This window comes from Hyperolius riggenbachi, chromosome 2, assembly GCF_040937935.1.
Source record: "Hyperolius riggenbachi isolate aHypRig1 chromosome 2, aHypRig1.pri, whole genome shotgun sequence".
NCBI lineage: Eukaryota > Metazoa > Chordata > Amphibia > Anura > Hyperoliidae > Hyperolius > Hyperolius riggenbachi.
This window is the reverse complement of record NC_090647.1, coordinates 488173019-488187440: the sequence shown is the minus strand read 5'-3', so window position 1 is coordinate 488187440 and position 14422 is coordinate 488173019. Positions and strand designations below refer to the sequence as shown.

At 45.3% G+C, this 14422-nt stretch overlaps 2 protein-coding genes across 3 annotated transcripts in view; one reads left to right on the top strand and one right to left on the bottom strand.

The window, feature by feature from the left end:
* Nucleotides 1–786: 786 nt before the first annotated feature.
* Nucleotides 787–14206, bottom strand: HMGN1 (high mobility group nucleosome binding domain 1). The gene is made up of 6 exons (XM_068270376.1): nucleotides 13926–14206; nucleotides 12853–12888; nucleotides 12711–12740; nucleotides 8639–8695; nucleotides 5896–6027; nucleotides 787–1879 (listed from the first exon to the last, which is right to left on the bottom strand). Exons 1-6 carry the CDS (start codon nucleotides 13938–13940, stop codon nucleotides 1835–1837), a joined length of 315 nt encoding a protein of 104 aa, XP_068126477.1. The 5' UTR covers nucleotides 13941–14206; the 3' UTR covers nucleotides 787–1834.
* The window catches only part of GET1 (guided entry of tail-anchored proteins factor 1), a 103894-nt gene continuing 102566 nt past the window's right edge, over nucleotides 13095–14422 (top strand). Inside the window, exon 1 of one of the 2 annotated variants that reach the window (XM_068270374.1) lies at nucleotides 13095–13157. In XM_068270374.1, coding sequence (XP_068126475.1) covers nucleotides 13128–13157 — 30 coding nt within the window. In that variant the 5' untranslated portion in view covers nucleotides 13095–13127. Of the gene's footprint in view, nucleotides 13158–13432; nucleotides 14306–14422 lie in introns of those variants that run through there. The other variant, XM_068270375.1, reaches the window with a different exon arrangement.

The following is a 14422-nucleotide window of genomic DNA, read 5'->3' as shown; positions in this document are numbered from 1 at the left end:
AAAGTTTTCCTATTGCGACAGTTCTGCCGTATATAGAAAAAAATAATATATATTTATTTGAAGAGTCTGGACTAAGGTTTGGCATCTATAAATAATAAGCAGCAGGTCCTAATTCAGGACCAATGTCAGCCTCTTGAAAAGGAATCAGATTTGAGAGCCTGCCCACCCAACGTTATCACCCTTCTCACAGACCATCCAAGACTGGAGGGGTAGGTGAACAGCAGCTCTACTTTACCTTTCCCAGAATACCCGAGCCAAGAAGCTACAATCATGCAACCACTTGGGTTTAGCGCAATATTACTGAATTTGCAAGGGTCAAGATGCACAAATTCAACTTCTGTTGATCACAGGAATTAGATTAGCCTCCAGGCTAGCGATGGGGGGGGGGGGGGGGGGGGGGGGGAAATAGTGCACAACTTAGTGGGATGGGTAGAAAAAAAAAAACTATCCTCAACAAAGAGACTATCCCACCACCATATACACAGCCTCTTGGCAGAGGCATCCTTGACCGATCTAGTGTGTATACAGTACTTTAGTCGTGTTCATGTAGTGCTTGTATCTGAAATTGGGCTTCAATGCCTTGTTAGCAATGCAATGTTTTAATCAAATGCAGTCGCTCCAAGTCTAGTGGAAGCATAACTATTCCAGGCAGGTGTCTCAAATACAATATGATGTAAAGCCATACTATAGTAGATTTAAGAATATAAAAAAAAAGTGCAGCCTTCCCCATCCAGTTACAAAAATACAATGGCCTCCAATGCCTAGTTAAATCACAATCTGAAAAGGTTATTTAACTTTTTCAACCAGGTTTTATTGGTTTGGTGATCAGTACACAGACACTATGAACAATCTGTACATTGTTTTTTCCTTAAACTCTAGTAGATTGGAAATCTAGGAATAAAAACATGTAGTCAAAAATTAAAAGTCAGAATCCATAACAAACCCTAAAGCGGCTTCCCAACTTTGAGTCTGAAATAAGTTGGCCGTAAAAATAAAACCGATAAGACAGCACCCCTCGTACCAGTATCTGACGCTGTTAGCTTAACCCATTCTCTGTAAAAAGGAGATGGGAGATACCAAACAAAAAATTAAAGAGAAATTAATGCAGCCGCTCTGGGTGTGAAGTGGTTGACAAGTTAACCGATTTTATTTTAAGCTTCCCAGTACTTTAACATCACACTCACTACACACTCGAAGTTTTCCAAAAGATTCACAGCACTTTTACAGTTACTGAAAATAAAATACCACTACCCCGAAAAAAATAGGGAAAAAAAATAATAATGGTAACATCACAGATAAGTACACAATTTTTCAGAGGGAGATCCATCACCGGGGGGACATTTTATTAGGATGTAAAAATTGTACGCAAGACAATATGGGTACAGAGAACAGTTAACTGTTAAGACAAAATAAAAATTGAAAACCGCGAGCCAGACCATAAAGAGCAGGCCTCATCTTCAGAGGACCTACTAGCGAGAGCAATGTTGTGGGCAGATCATAAAATAGGGTGGGAGGGAAGATTTACCAAAAAGATCCATCTCACAGCACACCCATGGAATTAACTTCTTTAGCTCTCCACAGTAAAAATATTTCATACAGTTGACCACCTTTTAAAAACTTGACTTCCATCCAAGCACATCATAAAATTATACACAATTAAAAAAATATTCGGAACGAAAGACATGGTGGGATTCCCTCCTATTTTAAAAATGTGTTTTCTAGAATTAAACTACTAAAAAACTTGCATTTACAAAATAGTTGATAAAAATATTCCTCTGAATTGTACAAGGGAGGTACAGGAACCACTGATAAAAGACTTGGAACAAGATGTAGGTTATTCAGACTTCGATTCCTTGTCACCTCCGTCGGATGCTGGGGCCTATAACAAACAAACGAAGAGTTAATTTTAGGTTACAAGAGAACATTTTACTAACTACAAAAATACTGATAGTGCTACTGTAAATAAAATGTAAACACTAAGTGAGAAAGGGACTGCTTCCAGTTAACCACTAGGGTGGGATGTCAATGTCAACTTCCCATGTAGTCCTTTATTAGCAAATCAAGTTTTGTAGCAGCTGGTCTTGCTAACCACTGGTTGTATCAGGACTGCACTAAAGTCAATATTGAATGTTGACTACAGTAAATTATAAATTAAAAAAACTTTACTATGAAGCTTTCCCTGTCTTGCCAGACTACCATATGGACTGCCATATTTTCCCTTTAAAACAAGGCCAGTGGCCTGGCAGTCCTGATCTTTCTGGCCAGGAGGGTCTAAATCACACCTGAAACAAGCATGAAGCACACCTGAAACAAGCATGAAGCTAATCACATAGGAAGAAGGGGGTGGGTGGGGTATAGAAGTCCACCAGGCTGCCATAGTCATTTCCTTTTAAACAATACCAGTTACCTGGCAGCCCTGCTATTTGAGTGCTGTAGTGTCATGCAGCCAAACTCGTCAGATCTGAACATGTCAGAAATACCTGATTTACATATGCTTGTTCAGGGTCTATGGCTAAACGTATTAAGAGGCAGAGGATCAACGGGATAGCCCCAACCTTTACCATGTATCTTATGGCTTATTACCTGTATGGTAACTATCGCCCATTACCTGAAGTGTGCTGTTGGTCACCCCCATTATTGTCTGTAATCCTATGTATTGTACAGCGCTGCATAATATGTTGGCACTATATAAATACAATATTAATAGCCAGCCGGCCACCGAAGACTACCGGAAGCCTCTGGAGCGGCGGCGAGGGCACCTCCTGCCTGCCATGGGCTGGAGGAAGCCCCAGGTAAGTGGATATGGATTTTTTTTTTTTTTTAAAGGTTTCCCTGAACCTTCCCTTTAAAAAAGGAAATAAATATGACAGTCTCCATACACATTGCTTTGCTGATCGTCGATGAGCAAAGTGCTGTAAAGTGCAGTAAAACCTCAAGGAAGGTTTACCAAGGACAAGCCCCCCGTCGCAACGCTCTTTATAGCATTGCCTGAACTTCTAGCAATGGCCTCAACTCACTAAGATCATGCTGGAGATAAGGCAAGAGAAAAACTTGCCACCATGCAGTGAGAGTCATCTTATCTCTTCATTCCTTAAGTTACCTCCTCTAGTTAACAGGTTGTTGCCTGTCTAACTCTGGAGTTATTTTAAGGATTGAAGAGTTAACTTAAAGACTGAAATCAAAAACCGGCAGCATTTGTTCACGATCACCTTAAGAAAATCTTAAAAAAAAAAAAAAAAAACTTAATCTGGACTAGACTAACCAGCAAGCTCATGGTGAACCAGAACTTTGGAGTGTGTAAGGGACTACAATGGTCCTAAAAGCCCCCTTACTAAAATGCTAAGAAAAACAAAAGTTTGCCTTCTTAAAACAGAAAGAATTTGCGATATTTCGGGTTGGAGTGAGCTTGAGATGTCTCCCAGAGCATCACTGCTGAATATATGCAAATTAACCATTGTTACCTTTAGAAGCTAAACACATCTCCAGAACCGCTGGTTCTGGTTCACCATGAGCTTGCTGGGTAGTCTGTACCCCTCGGTGTTACAAGCCTTACTCCATAGAGCCAAATTAATCCATGCCATGCACTGATGAGGATCAAACAATCCAAAACAGTCTGTATGCATGTTGGATTATTCTGGCTCTGTACAAATTAACAAACTGACATAGCATTGCATTCCAGCGGTTCTGGAGGTGTGTTTAGCTTCTAAAGGTAACAATGGTTAATATGCATATATTCAGCAGTGTTGCACTGGGAGACATCTCAAGCTCACTCCAACCCGAATTATCGCAAATTCTGTTTTAAGAAAGCAAACTTGTTATTCTTAATCTGGACTAGATATGGAATGTACTAGTAAATGCCATCCTTCACCTCTACAGGTGGCATCACACCCTTTCAAGTCAGTCTTGAGGACACAACTTCGTACAGCCAATTTTAAAAACACTTCCCATGAAGTATGATGCCAAACAGATCTCTGCCCCCCCCCTTCAAGTTTAGAGACAACTCAGGAAAATAGAGGGAAGAGGAATTCCATTTTTAAAAACCGCCTGCCAGACACATTCCTACAGGGTTTCCTGAGCTGCCATTGGGCACCTCCAGCTGCTCCCGCACGCTGAGAGACAGTCTTTGCAGATTTGTGACCCGAGGGGGTCATGCAGGTGAAAGTGGGCCACTGCAGTTCATGGGAGCGGCGGTTTTTGTGGCTACCCAATCTGCTCAGCCCTGAGGATCAGGTAGCCTACTTTTTTTAGCCCACCTCGGGCTCTCTTTAAACTACATTGTAAAATTGGCCAATCAATTGTAGGTATGTATGCACATGCAGCAATAACAAAAAATTCCCAGAAAAGTCAACTTTAAAGACATTTAGTTATTTTCACTTTAGGTTTTGTTTTAAAGAGAACCTGAGGTGGGTTTGAAGATTATTATCTGCATACAGAGGCTGGATCTGCCTATACAGCCCAGCCTCTGTTGCTATCCCAAACCCCCTTAAGGTCCCCCTGCACTCTGCAATCCCTCATAAATCACAGCCACGCTGCTGACAGCTTGTCAGAGCTGGCTGTGCTTATTTCTATAGTGTCAGTCTGCTGCTATCCCCTTCTCCTGCAGAACTCGTCCCCACCTGCATCCCTTCGCTCCCTGCTGATTGGAGGGAAGGGACGGGGCAGGGCCTGGAGCTATGCAGGAGGCGGGGGAGCAGCTAAGACTGACACTACAGATGTAAACACAGCCTCACAGCACAGCTGTGATTTATGAGGGATTGCAGAGTGCAGGGGGACCTTAGTGGGGTTTGGGATAGCAACAGAGGCTGGGCTGTATAGGCAGATCCAGCCTCTGTATGCAGACAACATTCTTTAAACACACCTCGGGTTCTCTTTAAGGAAGTAGGCAATATTCTGGACATGTGCTTTAACCACAAGGGTAAATATAAACATCATTCCTCTGTCAGCACCTGCCTTATCTAGCACCTCTCAGGCCTCTGCTTGCTGTTTTGATTTAAAGGGAACCTTAACGGAGAGGGATATGGAGGTTGCCTTTTAAACAATACCAGTTGCCTGGCAGTCCTGCTGATATTTGCACATCCAGTCCATTGCCTGATAAAACTGTTTGGAGTACTGGGGATCTATGCCAAAGTTCCTCCAAGGGTCTGCTCCCTACAAAAAAAAACATTCCCATGTAGGCACAAAAAAAGCTGCAAGATTAACTGAAATAAAAAAAAAAAGAAAAATATAGATTTTATACATGCCTGGGGCTTCCTCCAGCCCCATAAGCCTGGATCGCTCCCACGCCGTCATCCTCCGCTGCCTCCATCACCGGTACCAGTCACTTCCGCCGGACGCGACCAGTTGTATGCATGCGCAGGGGCTCCCTCCGTCTTTGTATGCCTGCGCAGTACGGAGGGAGCGCACTGAGCTTGGGTCGACTGGTGGAAATTACAGGACCCAGTACCGGTGGACAGAGGCAGCGGAGGATGGCGGCGTGGGAGCGATCCAGGCTTATGGAGCTGGAGGAAGCCCCAGGTATGTATAAAAAAATTTTTCTATGTCTCTGGTTCTCTTTAACACTTAATTGCCAGTTGCAGTGCCAATCTCCAAAAGCCAGTGGTGTCATGACACACTGCTGCTGAGGTCATGAAGCTAGGCGTTGGAAGAGTCAATTAGGAGAGTTACCCCTGTATCACACTGTGCACAACTCTGCAAAGAGGGGGGGGGGGGGGAAGGGGGCAGGAGGCAAAGGAATTCTGCTACAGCCTTTAAAGTTTGCCCACCACTGTTTCAGTGGCTATTTTAATAACAGGGCTAATTAATCCACAGCTGCTGGCTCCTAGAGCCTTGGTTTTGTCACAACTCATGAGAACCCTTCAGAGTGGAGAGAACAGGAAAGAGGTACTCAATACCCACCTCGTCGCTCTTTGCCTCGCCGTTCTCAGATGGCACGTCTTCCTTAGTCTCCTCTTTGTTAGCCTCTTCAGTCTGTTTACCTTTAGCACCCTTCTTTCCCTTTGCTGGAACTTTTTTGTCTTCAGACTTTTCCTGGAGAGAGAGAATGTACATATACATGTTCAGCATTAGCAGTGTCAGACCCTTGTACCCAGCATGCTCTATGTATCACAGGCTGACCTAAAAGGGAGGGGGGGTTAGAGTAGGCTACCTGATCCACAGGCATGAGCGGATCAGGTAGCCACAAAAACTGCCGCTCCAGTGGGCCGCACTGGCCCACGTTCATGACCTATAGGTCAGGACGCTGGGATGAGAGATTCATTCTCTCATCCAGTGTGCAGGGGAGCATCAGGAGGCAAAGCCAGGGAGAGAGCTACCCAAAAGCAGCTCTGGAAAGGCCCTGGTGGGAGTTTTGAACAGGGATTCTCTCTCGTGTTTACCTCCAAAATGGTGACAATGTCACCAATCTCAGGTGGGCTATAGTGCAGCGGTGGCAGGTCATGAGGCAGAGAACATGCCTGTCACATCTACCCACTAGGGCTGCACGATTTTAGGGGAAAATCGAAATTGCGATCTCTCAGAAATTGCAATTTCGATTTTCCCTGATTTTTTCAAATGCTGGGGGGGGGGGGGGGGAACGGGACCCGCACTGCCCGGCCTGCTGACTGATACTTTGCTTCTGGCCCCGCTGTGCGCGGATTGGCCAGAAGCAGTGAATATGTATGAGTGTTAATGAGCGGGGGGAATCCACTCGAGCGAGCGGCCAAGCACATACAGCATTACTAATCACTGGCTAGCGATAGAATGACGGCAGTGGTAGGCGGAGCTGTACAGAGCATACAGCTCCGCCTACCACTGCCGTCATTCCATCGCTAGCCAGTAATTGGTAATGCTGTATGTGCCCGGCCGCTTGCTTGAGTGGATCCGCCCCCCGCTCATTAACACTCATACATCACTGCTTCTGGCCAATCCACACACAGCGGGGCCAGAAGCAAAGTATTACAGACAGCGGATCGAAAAACCGAAGGCACTGACGATCAGCAGATAGTCTTGCCACGAACCGCGGGTTTGGTTTTAAACCGAAAAACCGTGCAGCCCTACTACCCACCTTAGGTTCTCTTTAAGAAGTCAAAGTTCTGTTTTGCCTAAGCATTGTCTAACGCAGTGTTTCTCAAACCTGTCCTCGTGACCCCCCCAATGGTGCATGTTTTGCAGGCAACTTTACCTAAGCACAGGTGGAGTAATTAATGCCTCAGCTACATGGAGTATTATCCCACTTTGTGCAGAGGCGGTTGCCTGCAAACCAGCCACTGCAGTGTTCTCCCCAGAATTTTTTTCCAGCCGGGTGGCATGAAATATTAGGCGGGTGGCATGAAAAAGTAGCCGAGTGGGGCGACATGAGAGAATGCAGGGCCTGTGCCACTCTTAGGGCCCTTTTCCACCAGCGCGTTTGTGCTGGCTGAATCGCAAACCGCTAGCGATTTTACAATCGCTACGGTTTGCTTTTTAACATAGGAATCGCGGTAGGTAATTTCCACTACCGCGATTTTTACTTGATTGCGATCGCGCCACGACTTTTGCCGCGATTTTTGCTATGCAGTGCATAGCAAAATCGCGGCCACGAACGTCAGGGAATCGCCGCTAATTGTGATTCAGCAATCGCTAGCGTTCAGCGTGAACGCTAGCGATTGCTAGTGGAAAAGGGCCCTTACAGAATAGGAGGAGGTGAGCTGATGACAGCCGAGTGCTCACCAAACTAGCTGGGTGGAGCACCCGGCTAAAAGAGCCTGGAGAGAACACTGCACTGTTGGGAGTCGCAAGGACAGGTTTGAGAAACACTGGTCTAATACATTAGAATCTCTTTCTAGTAAACGCAGTCGTTGGTCACAGCAAATATGCCCGTTAATTCTGATATAGTAACTACTTGGCCAGGTCACTTGACAAAGACAACACACCAAAGTGTGTCTGGTATATTTCTACACACTTTACCCAGAATACTTTAACTACTCAACTGGAAAGGCTTAGGATCCATTCACACTAGAAATTGCTAAAGCAAACGCTGCACGATTTTCTGGAATCTCCCCCCCCCCCCCCCCCCCCGAGTGATTTTTCATTGCATAGAAAGTTTTTTCCAGTAATTAGTACAATTTAGCCTCCAGAAAAATCGCTCAAAATGTTGCAGGCAACACGTTTGCGTTTCAGCAAATCGCTTAGATGAGAAAGCTTCCATATACTTTCAAACTGCTAACGATTTTCATCAATGCTGAAGTCGCATAAGTGCGAATGTGCGCTTAAAGAGCAGCTTTTCATGCATATTCTGGTAATAGACCCCTGAAGAGTATGTGTCCGTACACCTAAGTGAAAAAAATCCCAAACATGTAGGGTAGTTAGGACACTAATTCTTAGAAAGCCCAAAAGAGTTGCAATACCTTACATTAAACCCACAAAACTGTTGCTATGGAAACTATTTTACTTGCTGTTTACCAAACCTTATAAGATCACCAAGTGTTCTTTTGAACAAAGCTGCATGTCATACAATTGACCCCACCCCTCAACAGCCAATCAAACCCAAACACGTACAGAGATGTGACAGCTGGAATGTGTGTGACTGGAGACTACAGGGAAACCGCTAATTCATAGCAACAACACAGAAGGTGTAGTATTCTGCAGATCATAAAACCCTCATTTACAGCACTCAACTCACCTTTGCTGCAGCCTTTTCCTTTTTTGGCTTTGGTTCGGCCTTTGGAGGGGCTGGTTTCTACAAGAAGGGGGAAATAAAGGTTTTGGTACCAAATGCAAATAATTCAAAATATAGGCCATGATATTTTAAAGTTAACTGAAATTTTAACGGGGAAGGGGGGGGGGAAGCAGACACAAGAAATATGCTGACAACACAAGACCCTGACAAACAATCTTGTGTAATAAAAAGTCCTTAAAGAGACTCCGTAACAAAAGTTGCATCCTGTTTTTTATCATCCTACAAGTTCCAAAAGCTATTCTAATGTGTTCTGGCTAACTGCAGCACTTTGTACTATCACAGTCTCTGTAATAAATCAACTTATCTCTCTCTTGTCAGACTTGTCAGCCTGTGTCTGGAAAGCTGCCAAGTTCTTCAGTGTTGTGGTTCTGCTATGCACTCCCCCCTCAGGGGGGAAAGAAACACAAATGATCTCTTGAGATTCAAAAGGAATGCTGTATAAAGCCTGCTTGTGTATGGATGTATTTTCTATGTGTGGACATACTGTACATCAACCTACTTCCTGTTTTGGTGGCCATTTTGTTTGTTTATAAACAAACTTTTTAAAACTGTTTTTAACCACTTTTAATGCGGCGGGGAGCGGCGAAATTGTGACAGAGGGTAATAGGAGATGTCCCTTAACGCACTGGTATGTTTACTTTTGTGCGATTTTAACAATACAGATTCTCTTTAAAGGAGTCATCAGGGCAAAGATCGTAAAATGAGTGGTACTTACCGGGGGCTTCCTCCAGCCCCCAGGACCTCCCTTGCCGTCATTCGCCGGAGCTCCGACCCAGTCCCCGGCGATGACGGCAGAGCAACCTTTCATTTTACGATCTTTGCCCCGATTACTCCTTTAAAGGGAGACTTCTGTGAAGATGAAATAACTAAGCTCTGCACAAAAGGAACAGAAAAGCTAAACTGCTAATCAAAGGTTTGGCTCAAAGTTCTCACAGAACATGCTTCACATCTTGGTAAGCCCAATACACCCCCTTGACTGGCCAATCACTGACCAAATTTACCACCTCCACGTAGTTTAAGAGTTTACCAACACAATCTGCCCATAGCAATTAAAGTCTATTGACCCTCAGGTAGTAAAACTGGTCGATCAAAAATTTGATTATACCCGACTACTTGTAATATACATCCCTGGTCAAAATGTGCAACTAAGTGATTGACTATTTTAGAGCAACAAAACCTAATTGGACCACAAGTACTTAATGTGGACAATTTACATGCAAGTTGGAGTCATTTGCATAACACTGACAAGCCAGAGGTTGTTCTGCGACTGTTTGCCAGAAAGAACCCAGACATTTTAAATCAATAAAAATGTAAGCTCTGGAGAAGTCCTGGAAACAACTTGTTATACTCATCCATAAGCCTTTCTATGCCATGCCCACTGCTAATGAGGACAGCAGCAGACAAACTGAAGGGATCCATGCTGTCCCCATTTCACTATGCCCAGGCTTATCTGCTGTGTGCTGAACCACAGACCCAACAATAAGTCTGGCTACAGATGGAGGACTAGTAAAAAAAACAAAAAAACTTTGCAGCTGATCAATGTTATAAGTGGGAAAGTTATACTACATCAAGAGTTCCTCTAAAGCAGACCTGAACTCAAATTTCCTGTCTGCTCTAAAAGATATGCAACAGCATAATAACCTTTAAAGTAAAAAAAAATTACAGCTGATACAAATCCTGATGTTCACCGTTTCTACTTCCCGCTTTTATGGAAGTAGACATTAACATGCTTAGCTTTCAATTTAGCTTATCTGCTGTGACAGTCAGGTGACACAAGGGAGAGATCAAATTACAACTTGTGATTAGACAGAATAGGGAGAATTAGACAGACTAAACGCTCCACACACATAGGCCTAGTGCACACCAGAGCGGTTCTGCTGCGGTTTGCGATCCGCTTGGGTAATTTATTTCAATGGGTAGGTGCACACCAGAGCGGGAGTTTTGCAGAAACGCATACTCCCGGGCTGCTGCAGATTTTGGATTGCAGATGCGTTTCTGCCTCAATGTTAAGTAAAGGAAAAATGCAAACCGTGCTGAAAAACAGTACTTCAGAGCGGTTTGCCAGGTTTTTTTTTGATACAGTAGCTGTTCAGTAACAGCTTTACTGTAACAATACATTAAATCTACTACGCCAAAAAAGCTTCACAAAACCGCAAAATGCTAGCTGAAACGCTACAGAAAAAGAGTTTCAAAATCTGCTAGCATTTTGCGGATCTGCTAGCAGTTTTTGGTGTGCACCAGGCCATACAGGGTGCATTTTTCTAGGTTTTGCCCCTCTCTTGTGCAGGAGTTCAGGTCCACTTTAACCATAAAGAAAAATTGCTTTTAACGGTCTCAGGACTTTGAGGCCAAATGTCAAAAAAGTTAAATACCTGCATCACTTTTGTAGGCACTGCTCAATAGCCCCCAGGGCCGGCTCCAGACCTCATGGCCCGGGTCGGGCTCTCTTGCCTGCACAAACATGGCCGCATGAGCTGGCTGCGCAATCCGCATAGCGCGGCTGTGCAGCTCTAGGGCCAACCCCCTGATCCACCCAACAGGCTGTTTGGGGGGGGGGGGGGGGACGGACTATTGAGCGACGGGGACCCGGCAGAACGGCATCCTCTGTGCCTACAAAAGTGATGCAGGTATGTAGCTTTGACATTTGGCCTCGGAAGTCCTTTAAACCACAAAAATTACATGTGATCCAACTCCCTGTTCTAGAATCTTAGGCCTAGCAGAATTGCATGCGGTTTCCCACAGCACATAGAAATTGCATACAAGTGTGACCCCGGCCTTAGTGAAATAACTGCTATGAAATATAATGCCTACAGAAGGTTTGTCAACCATGGTTAGGAATGGTCAATGAGATGGAAACCCCAAGCTGATGCAGGCGTATGCATGCAGCTTAAAAATGGACTAAGCTCCACCTCTGCATTAAAGAGACTCTGTAACAAATGTTTCAGCCTTAGTTCTTCTATCCTATAAGTTCCTATGCCTGTTCTAATCTGCTCTGGCTTACTGCAGTCTTTCCTAACTGCACCGTCTCTGTAATAAATCAATGTATCTTTCCTCTGTCCTGTTTGTCGGGCTAAGGATTGATTGTGTGGAATGTGCAGGGCTGCTTGTGATTGGTAGAAGCGATACACACCCTCTGCAGGCCCCTTGCATACTGTGAATGACACACACTATGCTTAGCTGAGCCTATTAGAAGCTGGTTAGTTTGTTTGTAAACACTGCCTAAAACTGTTAATTACAAGCCAGTATTGCAGCAGAGAGTGGCAGAAACAGCACAGAGGGGCACAGGAGAAAATAATGAATAGAATGGTATGCTTTTTATTGTAAGAATATTAGAGTACAGATTCTCTTTAACGACTACTTGAAAAATGCTTAATGTTTAAAATACACACTGCTCCCAATGCATAAAGATGTTGATGTGCAAGGGATAGGGAGGCTGCCATATTGCCATGCACCAGTAGGGTCTGAAAACCCTCTTGAAACAAGCACATGGCAAAGCCAGGTCAGAGCACCTGATCTGCATGTTTGCTCCAGGTCTGCGGCTAAAAGTATTAGACAGAGGTTATGTAGAATAGCAAATGTAAATTGCTTAAAAAGAATTTACTTTTAAACTTCAAAATTACCTTCTACTTTTAGCTGTAGACCCTGAACAAGCATACAGACCATGTGCTGACTAGATTTGCCACATGCTTGTTATAAGTGTTACTCAGACACTACTGATTCTTGGAAACTGGTATAGTTTGAAAGGAAATAAATATGGCAGCCTCCACACTTCAGGTGTTCTTTAAAGGTGCGTTATGTAATGCGCCACTATAGGAAAGATGTTGGAAAATGTTGCTACACCCGAAGTACCACTTTTTTTTTTACAGCGGAGTACCACTTTAAGATGACACTTAGTGGTGGCTGAAATTATGCTAAAATTCTGTAATATCGGATATGCTCCCCATAAGGTGGCAAGTGGACTCTTTATGAAAACCAGTACACTCTAAAATTTCTTCTTAATCAGATCAATACTTACAGCTGACAACCGTGCCGACCTCCTCTTGGGCTGTTAAAACAGAAAATAAAGTTTGAGACATTTAAATTGACACCATGGACATAAATGTTTTAATAGGAAAAAGCCAAAATGAACATAAAAGGGTAAAAAAATAAAATATTACCTCATCCTTGGCATCTCCAGCATCAGCTGCGTTTACCTAATTGAAAAAAAATTAGGTAACAAGTTGCTATAAACAAAAATAGGTTCAAAGTTACTGTAGACCCAAAACTCTGCAGTCACATCACACCATGTCTTTATGGAAGCTGACCTTGGAGAAGTTACCACCATTATACTTCCTAACAAACTAGAAGTCCTCCAGTATCACAGACGCCAGCAGAGGGCGCTGAAGCACGCAAGTCCGGACTGAAGTGCCGCCAAACGCGCCCCTGTCAGGAGATGGGAGGGAGGCGTGAGCGCCGCAACAATGTAAGCTGCCTTATAAACAAATAAGAGCCAGCACTCCCCGCCCCTCCCCCACCTTCGCGCTGTTCGTGTCTGACTATGGAGACAGGCGCTTCCCCCCCCCCCCCCCCCATAAGCAGGGTCAAGCACATACACTGGGGACTCGCTCAGCCGTGACGTCACAATGCTCAGCGCTCCCGCGCGTTCTCCCATTGGCCGAGCGCGAGCCCCTGAACGTTCTAGAACGTCCTGAGCTGAGCACAGTGGCAGCGCGCGGGGGAGCTATGAGGAGAAGCCGCCACCGTGTGGGGAGGAGGAGGGGGAGTCAGCCACAAGCAGAGAGCCTCTCCTCCTAGCAGCACTCCGCGCCATTACTCCCTCTCCACACCCCCTCCCGCCTCTGAAATCCCCGCAATCGCCATTACACCGAGCGAGAAGCCAATTACCGAGCCAACAACAGAGAAAACGCCGGCACGCTGCATTCCTACCAAAATGGCGCGCGGGGGCTCGTGTGCGTGGGATTATATATAGATTAATAAAAATGCGCGCCATTAGCGAAAAAAGACAAGTGGTGGGCGAGAACAGTTAAAATTGTCAATAGTCGCTAGAAAGCGTGAGAGGCTGCAGCAGCCCACCAATCAGGAGCGGCGAAGACGCCGCGCGCCCGCCAATTCTCAGCTCTGCAACCTCATACCGCGCGCCCGCCAATTCCCCGCGCTGCAGCTTCCTTCACCTCACACCGCGCTGCAGCCTCCCTCGCCACGCGCACACCGCGCTACAGCAGCAGCTTACCTTTCTCTTCGGCATGCTGATAGATTTGTGCTTGCGGAACAAATAAAAATCCTAAAAAAAATTGCCCAACAGCGCTCGGCAGCCCCCCAGCAGCAGCAATGGACGCCTGGTCGATCAGAGAGGACAGAATCCTTTCCCTCCTGCAGATGGAGTGCTCACAAAGACTACCTCGTTCCCTAGCGCTTGCAAGTGGTTAATATGCCAGCCAGAGAACTAGTTCAAACCGGATAGGATCCCTCCGCCTCTTATCTATTCACCGCTCCGACCTGCTGGGGGGCTGAAGGGGCGGGGCCGACCTGTTCCCCCGCCCCATCTGCGCCCTGACTGGCCGAGCGCGGCTAAAGAGCGCCTTTCAAACCATAACACAGGCACCTGTCTGGGTAGGTTAGGCTGTCAGTCAAAGTCGTTTTGCCCCCCCCTTCCTTTACCCTCATTACGGGGGGGGGGGGGGAGATGAGAGAGAGGGGGGGTCATAGTAAATCGGCTTTAGGTATTTT